This window comes from Lycium barbarum, chromosome 3 (genome assembly GCF_019175385.1).
Source record: "Lycium barbarum isolate Lr01 chromosome 3, ASM1917538v2, whole genome shotgun sequence".
NCBI classification, from domain to species: domain Eukaryota; kingdom Viridiplantae; phylum Streptophyta; class Magnoliopsida; order Solanales; family Solanaceae; genus Lycium; species Lycium barbarum.
Genome location: NC_083339.1, coordinates 64959463 through 64968706, shown reverse-complemented (window position 1 = coordinate 64968706; position 9244 = coordinate 64959463). Strand labels below are relative to the sequence as shown.

Below are 9244 nucleotides of genomic sequence, written 5' to 3'. Positions count from 1 at the left end.
TTTAGGTTCCGGAATCGTGGAGTGGGGGTGTCCGTAAACAGGGAAGAAGGAAAACAAGAAGAGACTGAAGATTTTGGTGAGATTTGAATCCTGTATAGTTATAACCAGTATGCAGTACTTCCTGCCTACTTCTGGTATATTAATGTTTTGTTACGTCTATTTAAGTGCTGGATAAACAATTATTTTCTGTCAGACTTGACATATCAAGTTAAAGAAACTTGTATATAATCCACTTTTTGGTTTACCAGATGAGACACTCATTTCCAAAGTGAAAAAGATAGAGAGAGAATTTGTAGTCAACAGGCGTTAAGCTGCCTTCTAAAACAGGACACATTATGCTCCACAACCGAACCAACATAACAATTTAAAATAGTTTCTTTGTCCATAATCTCAACAAACGTCTCTGTCCTCCTCCTCTCTATAGTTCTATAATTCACTTATGAAAGCTATTTCAACTAAGCTTTTATCTAAAAAAGTTAGGTAATCTAATTACAAAATCTCCTATCTTGCATGCCACAAACATAGTAGTATATACATATGTACAACCAATTTTATCTTTCTTCCAAGCAATTCCAATTATGGGAAAGATTTTACTGGTTTATGTCATGGTTATTTTTGCTCTTGCATACTCAGGTTCAGCCACTAACTACATGGTGGGTGATAATTCTGGCTGGGATATTAGCACTGATCTTGATACATGGTTGCTAGGCAAAAGATTTGTCGTTGGCGATGTTCTTTGTAAGTACATCATCTTATCTCTCCAAGTACCCATCTATAGATCAAATCTGAATTACATTGATCGACTCATCTTTTTTGCAGTGTTCCAATTTTCAACGTACCATAGTGTGTATGAGGTAACAAAGGAGAATTTCGATGGGTGCAACATAACCAAATCACTAAAATCGAGCAGCAAAGGCAATACATCTTTCCCATTAATAAAGCCAGGGGACAGTTACTTCATTTGTGGGAACAGGTTACATTGTCTTGGAGGGATGAAACTTCATGTAAATGTTGAAGATAATAAAAAAGAATGATATATTTTTATATTTAGAAATCATTTAACTTGAAACTTTTCCTTTTATCTTTAATGAAATAATTTAAATTCATAAAAATATTTATGACTTGTTTTACACCACAAGTTTCAAAGATCTTTCCTTTCTTTTTTAAACTTCATGCCTAGTCAAATTATGTCACATAAATTAGGACAAAGAGAGTACCTTTTAGTAATATAATTATGAAATTTTTATTATAGAAAGTATTATAATTCAATTAATTAAAAATATCAATAAACTATTTTACTTAGTCTACTTTTCCCATATATGACTTTCCTGGTTTGGTTCTCTAATTGAAAGATTTGAAATACACCTTCTCCTATCGAGTTTCATGTCCTCATCTCTTTCTACTCAACAACACTGAAAAATGCTTTCATGTGTTAGCATCTATTGTAGTCTTAAATTTTTCAGTATATACCAACTTCATCATTTTAAGAAAATATGTGTATACGTTTTTTGATCGTTTATATTTCGTCTTCTTGATGTTATTCCTCATTATTTGTGTGAGACGTATGTGTCTAAAATTAGTGCATTTTTATCCTTACCCAAAGGTATAAGTTTTAAATCTTTTGGTTTTATGACTTCTTTAGCGGTTTTTGTGTTCAATTTAAACCGTTATTTTTTTTTTGAATTTATCTTCTTTAAATTTTCTCTAAGCGTATCTTTACCATTTTTTGAACTTATTATCATTATTTAAATGTCCGTTTTTTTTTTTTTGCAATTGTCTACTACTTCTTCACGTGGACCTCACCTTAATTTTTTTCCCCCAATTATCTCTTACTTCTTTACGTGAACCCCACCTTAATTTTTTTTTTTAATTATTTTATTTTAACTATATTAGAAGAGTAGGTGGTTGACGACCAAACCCACTATTATAGTAGAAAATTAATCACATAGTTCATATATAATGGTAGAAAGAATTGCAGGTTAAGTACGGTTTCAACAGTTTATAGAAAAATTTGCTTGTTAAATGAGCTGTAGTTGAAATATGCACAGGTGAGAAAAATGAGAGCTATTGGGTTGGAAGAGTGTATAGGAGTAATAGATAAGCAAATACTCCATCCGTTTCAAATTATGTGAACCCATTTGACTGAGTATGACATTTAAGAAAGAGTGAAGACTTTTGAAACTTGTGGTTCAAAATAAGTCTTGAATATTTGTATGCCTGTAAATCATTTCATAAAGTGAATTTGTTTTCAAATTAGGAAAGAGGTCATTCATTTTGGCACGGACTAAAAAGGAAATAGGTTCACATAAATTGAAACACAGTGAGTAGTAAAGAAGACCAAAGGGCCCACAATTTTGAATTTAATTGACACATAAGGGATCAACAACGACGATCCCGACACCAACCCATGCTTCTAGATAAGTGTATTTTCTAATTAATGAAGCATAAGCGGTCCTACTTACTTGCCTATGGGATCGAAAATAATTAAAAACAAAGAAATATATACTCTCCTCGTTTTAATTTATGTGATATACTTTTTTTTAGTTAGTTTAAAAAGTAATGACATCTTTCTATTTTTAGTAGTCACAATTTAACTTTAAACTCTCTATTTTACCCTTAATGAGATGATTTATAACAACACAAATATCTATGATTTATTTTAGATCATAATTTTCAAAAGTCTTCCATTCATTCTTAAACTTCGTGCCTATTCAAACACCTTTACATAGATTTGGACACAGGGTGTATATACATGGTTTGATCAATTAACCTACATTCGTGCGGGGGAGATAAGAAATATACTAATATAAAAGAGAATAAAAGTATCAATAAAATAAATTCTTCCCTAAACAAAACTCTCTAACCCTAAGGACTACATTATGAATGTTTCTATGAAGTGAGAAGAAAAGATCCTTGATCTGTAGAAGTACAAAGAATTTTCCTAAAAAAGAAGAATTAATTTTCCTTTAGACTTTTAAGTAAAAATCAATTATGGTTGGTGTTGCTCTCTTCTGATGTAATTTTTGAAGGTTAATTCACAAGACAAGTGTCAATGTCAAACCCCCCAAAAAACATAGGCAAGTGTAGCCTGTGGAACTGTCACGATCAAAAAATCCTGATGTAATGACCCGTTAGGTCGTTTGAGTAGTAGCACGCCTTTTCCAACATCTGAGTTTAACGAACTCAAATTTCTAGTTTTGACAGTTCTGTTAGGTCCGGAACATGATTTATAACTTAGTTTGGTGGTTTGGATGGATTCTGAGAGGCTCGGGAGAGTTTCAGACACTTGATTGAGATTCTAGTGGACTTTAAGGATTTGAGTTGATCACGGTCAATATCGAGTCAAGAAGCAAGTGGATTCTTGGTTCAGTTCTCCACCTTAACGGCAGAAAATAGGATTGATCAAATTCTATTGAGTCTGACTCATGGTGACCATTTATCAAAGAATGACTCTGGATATTTGGTTTGGTATTACTACCGCACATGACTTTGAGAGTCATGATGATATTATTAAGGAACGTCTTTATCAGAATATTTTTGCTTTTCACTTCGGTCAATTAGCAATAATTTTTCTATGGACTTTAAGAAATTTGTTTCATGTAGCTTAGCAAGGAAATTTTGAGTTGTGGGGCGCCACATTCTAGGAGCCCAAACTATGTGATTGAATAAATCCTCCTACGGGTCAAGGGTGAATCTGTATTTTGAGTGTTCCAGTAGGTTGGTAGCATATATTATGATCAATTTGCATATTTGGTTTGTGTCCGGGAGGGTGTGGGGTCCAAGAGGTTAAATTCAATAATCAGAGTGTTGGAGGAAATTGGGTTCAACTGATGTCTGGTGCAACCGCACCTGCGGATACACAGGTGCAAAGAGAGGGAGTCGAGCAGGGGTTGCACCTGCGCGTGAGACAAAGAGAGGGAGTCGGGCAGGGGTTGCACCTGCGAATGAGATTTCACAAATGCGACTTCGGACCTGCCAGCATGTGTGTCGCATCTACAGAAGGGGGCGTGGGCTCGGGTTTTTTCATTTGTTGTGGGTTTGCCGCACCTGCAAGGGACCTGACAGAATTATATTATTTTTCCCCGATTCGATTAGACATTTCCCAACTCGATTTTGAGAGCTAGAGACCTCGGGTTTGAGTGATTTGAATGGATTTTCGAGATTTCATCACAGGGGTAACAAACATACCTCCCTTTTATAGTTATTCCATGGATTCTCTTAGTTTTTAGTCTTCTTAAATCATATTTTAGGTTGAAAAAATGGGGATTTTGCCCTAGAAAGTTGGAAAAGGTAAATTGATAATTTGAGAGTCCATTTGTGAATTGAATTGGCTAACTTTCTAGATTTCGAACCCTTGGATAAAGGGTAAAGTGATTTTATAATAAAATTTGGTTTTGACCTCGGGGGCTCCGGGTCAACTTTTGGCTTGACTTTTTGACTGGGTAATTTATATACCGATATGGGTGTCTACAAACTCAATACTCATAAAGATTGCGTATTTGATAGATTGGGATCTTTCGGAGGCGCTCTAAAAAGGAAATGCTTTATTGTGATTCATTGCTCGGTTTCGAGGTAAGTTAAGACTTTCTAAACTACGTTTGGGGGATGTTTTTGATAACTAACTAATAATACGGGTTAAGATCGAAAGAGGGAGTCTTGTATCCGTGTTGTGACAGGAACTGATACAGGTACCGGCGCCATGTTATGGGTAATGTGTTGAGATACGTTAGTGAAGGTTGTAAACTAAGAATGGGAAAGCATGTGGGTATTAGTTGATAGATAATTGTCTTGTTAACTCTTTATGTGTATATATCATTATACTAAATCACATATACTTGTGATAATTGAGCTGTTTTATGTAATTTTGAATGGTATATAGATACAGTTGATTTGCATTTGATATCCATACTTTATGTGATCATCCATATTCATTCATGGTGATGGTTCATGAGGTTATGGCTCGATTTGATTTTTATGGATCAGATTCAGGTTAGACTGATTTTATTCTTGCCGAGAAAGGCTAGTTGCCGAGGGGAAAAAGGTCTTAGTGGATTGTGTAATGCGAGGGAATAGTTCCGACAAATTGTTTATGCCCGAAGAGAAATGGTTCCAGGCGGTATATGGACCACGTGAATCCCCCATGGATCACGAGTCGCGGACACTCTCGTGGAAGTACGTGTGTAGAACGGTTGCATTACATATTGAATTGCATTGCATTCTCCTTATCTAATTCTACTTGGTACTTGACTTATCCTCTATTCTGTTAATTGAATGGTTTCTAAGTTAATGTAAACTTGCTAAAACTAAAACAAGACCTTTCTTAGTAAACCTCATCACTACTTCAACATTGTCAGTCTATGAGATTTACTAAGTACATGTGCTTCTCATATTCATACTACACTTGCTGCACTATTTGTGGTACAGATTTATATCCGAGCATGAGTAGATCCCCTGGAGCTATCTAAGTCTGAGACCTTTGATTCCAGAGATTTGTGGTGAGTTGCCTAGTTGATCCACAATGCCAGTCTCTCCCTTTATTCCTTATGAATTTCTGTCTTTCTTTACTTTTCATGATAGTGTATTGATCATTTTAGACTTGTATTAGTACTCTTAGTGACTCTTGTACACATGACATTAGTCTTGGGTGATATGTTTTTGTTTCCACACTTTGTTATAAGTGAAAGACTTGACTTTAGTTATTATAGTGTTATCATGTTACTTTCTGCTTAATTAATTAATTAATTTAACGAGTTGTCTTAATCGGTTGTTGTTGGTTTGCCTACCCGGTGGGGATAGGTATCATCACGGTGTTTAGAATTTGGGTCGTGACTATTACGGTTCACTTTTACGCGGGTAAGGCATAAAAGTTACTACGTGATTTTTGGTGCTCTAATTGGATTTTTAGGGTTTTTAGAGTCGCCACCTAATTTATTAGAGGAAAATCGAGTTTAAAGATTTTTCCAAAAAATGAGTAACAATCTTTTAGATCAAAGTTCGAGGTAAGGGTTCTGGTGATCCCTTAGGGAAGGTTTTATGCACCCTAGTATTAAAGATCCAAAGAATATGGTTGACCTACGAGCTTCAATATGTGATTAATGTACTTATTTGTTTAAAAGTGTTTTGTTTTTCTGCAAAATGTCATTCATATCCATATCATAATTTCAAGAAAGAATTTGACAAACATTTTCCACAAAATGTCATTCATATCCATATCATAATTTCAAGAAAGAATTTGGCAAAAATTCCCCTTTAAAAAAGGGGTTTTGGGGTTTTGAAAATCCACGTAAGTGTTCAACTCACTTTATTGCTGGACTAGGACACACCCACGATTTTTCCTGAGTAGAGTCGCTACTATTCTAGTCCTAATAAGATGAGTTTAGTTCTTACGGTTTTTTTTTTTTTTTTTTTTTTAGAAAATATGGAGTATTCTCCTATATATGTATATATAGATATATGCAAAAAGAAAATCTCTTTAGGTCAAAAATATATTCTTTTGAAGCCCATAAAGTCTAACCGTTTCTGAGTCCAAAGTCCATCGTACCTCTATTCGGTCCAAATGAATTTCTCTTTGTTTTAAATCCATTTGTTTTTGGGCTTCTAGGCCCAAATCATCCTTTATTCTTCTTATTAGATTTTTTTTTTGTTAAAACTTACGACTCGTTTCCAGTAAAAAAAACGTACCAATTCTTTTCAAAAAAAGGTCCAAACCAAAAACAGTCCTTTGAGTTTTCCAAGAACTTGTTTCAACATGGTTTTAATTCCAGATAAAACGTCAAAACAGCTTCCTTTTAGAGTCGCAAATGATGCACTAAAAGCTTCACTATTTTATCGTTTTGAAGAAAAAAAAACATTTGGTCATTACTCCTTTTCCATGAACTTAATAGAAAAATCCCATTTTTACACTCCTTGCCACAAACAGTGTCATTTAAAACAATTTGAAGCAATTAATCTAAGTTGGTTTACCACGTGAAAATTTGATTGTCATCCCAGTTTAAGAAAAAAGTTTGACGACATTCCTAGAGCACTAAACGTTGATTTCCTAGGTTCTATACATGCATAGGGTTCCAATATTTTGCAAGAGTTTTTACAAGTGCACATACATGAACAAATATTAAAATAAAGGAAGAAATTCAGGCTGGTGGGCCTCCCAAGCCCACTAATAGACTATTTTCACCCATAGTTGGGCCTTCCAATAATTTAGCTTCCCTTTCTCCTCCTTCGGACTCGATCAAGAAAAGAGTGGTTGGGCCTCTGGCCCAACAGGTTTAATGTAAGGGCGGCCCAAATGGCCTAGGTCGAATCACATAGCACGCAAAAGGGATAAAAATTAGTAAATGTCTAAGTATTTTAGAATTAGAGTATAGAAAATTTGTGTTCAAATACATTAAAAGCACACAACAAGCAGGTACATCTAACTAGGGAAGTAGAAATAATTTTGAGAAAAGAAAACTACTCCAGGCCCAATCTCAGATGAATTAAGGAAAATTCGAGGCCTGGATGGGCTATTTCAGCAAAATCAGAACTCATTGGGCCAAGTACAGATTACACTTAACACATAAGAAGAGGCCTAACATCAAATAGGGAGAGAAGAGGCCCAAAACCAAATAAACTTGCAACAACCAATATTAAAATTTTATATAAGTGATATACTTTAAATATACATGAATATATTCAATCCTATACAATTGTGAGGATATAAAATGAATATGCTATGTATATTTTGGCATATTACCCAGTATACATGGAAGAAAATTAATGCATTAAGAAGAGATGAGGGAAAATAAATTATTAAAGACTCTTTTTAACTCATGTGAGCCAATCAGTAACAGAATGAAAGACTAGAACCAAAGAGCAAACAAATAAGTTCATGAGGTGACTCTCTTAAACAAAAATAAATAGACAATACTAAACTAATGATCTACACCATCACCAGGAAACATACCATGACTTTACACACCCATGGAGAGATTAAAACAACTCAAAGGGAAAGCTCTTGCCTTCTTGTTCCTGATGCCACACAAGATCCAAGGGGTTTTTAGGAACCCCAAGCATGGTAGACACCAAGGAAGGTTCGAGCTTCATCCCAAGTGTTGTTCTTGCCTCTCCACTTATGTGTAGGCTCACAGTACAATGGGAGATGAAGTGTATATGAATGGCATCAATAAAACAGTCACCTAATCCATATGTCTAGGTATGTATTTTAATAGACTTAGCTATATTATCCATCATTAATATCCTATTAAGTTCAAACAGGATTAAGGACATGTTTATGTATTTCCATTACACAGTCATGACAAAAGCAAGAGAGAAGCTACAGTTGTGAATACAGAACCAACATATCTAACAACATCAACACTCAACCAATTCAAGGAGACATTCTCCAAACAGGTACCACAAAACAGACAAATGAATTTAAATAGTGAATGATTACCCTCTAAAGAGAAACAATTAATGGCCATGAAGTGTCACACACAAGTGATCAAGTAAACAACAATTCCCAAAACAAGTTCATCTCCCTAAAGAAGCCCAGTTTTAAAATCAATTTTACTTGTCAACATAAGAAAGTATTAAGACTATTGTATTCACTTAGTAGACTTTAATGTACTCAAGTGGACTGCCCAGATAGTAATTTAGTTATCCTTGTAGTGAACTTAGCAAAACACAGTTTTAGTACCAATATTTCATGAAGGACAAGCACTGGTTTCTTTACCGTAGTGAATAGGTGAGACCACTTAAGCCAAACAAAGTAGTTAAGCAAGCCACATAACAAGTTATTAATCACTTAAGTTAGCCTATCCTAAAACCAACATAGTAGATGAATTTGTCCATGAAAGAGGTTTAACAGTTCTCAAATGATTTAAAATATCTCAAGATTAAAAATCCAATAGGCCAAATATAAGTTACAAATCTTTGCCCAACATAGACTCTCAACACAAGGGACAACCAGAACCTAAGAACAAACTTTAGAGTCTCAACAGATCACTTTCTAGTCAAGTAACTCTTTAACAAGAAAAGTGCAAACAGGCATAAGATCCAAACAAAGTAAATAGGCCAAACAATTTAAGCCTGAGTGTTTTATTCTTTAAACAGTGTCCCAAACAGGAGAAAGAGCAAAATGGACTTAGGTTGAAACATAATTACTTACTAGTCTTTAAAATCCTTTTTTGAGAAAAATAAAACAGAAATCAATCAGAAAGCAAGAAGCCTTTGCATTTTTTGTTAACCATTAAATTGTTGAGGCTAC

General features: G+C 34.5%; 1 protein-coding gene across 1 annotated transcript; it reads left to right on the top strand.

Moving 5' to 3' along the window:
- Positions 1-435: 435 nt before the first annotated feature.
- LOC132633901 (uclacyanin 1-like) lies at positions 436-1165 on the top strand. Its single transcript, XM_060350293.1, has 2 exons — positions 436-738; positions 820-1165. The coding sequence occupies exons 1-2, from the start codon at positions 579-581 to the stop codon at positions 1032-1034; spliced, it is 375 nt and encodes a 124-aa protein (XP_060206276.1). The 5' UTR covers positions 436-578; the 3' UTR covers positions 1035-1165.
- The last annotated feature ends 8079 nt before the right edge of the window (positions 1166-9244 follow it).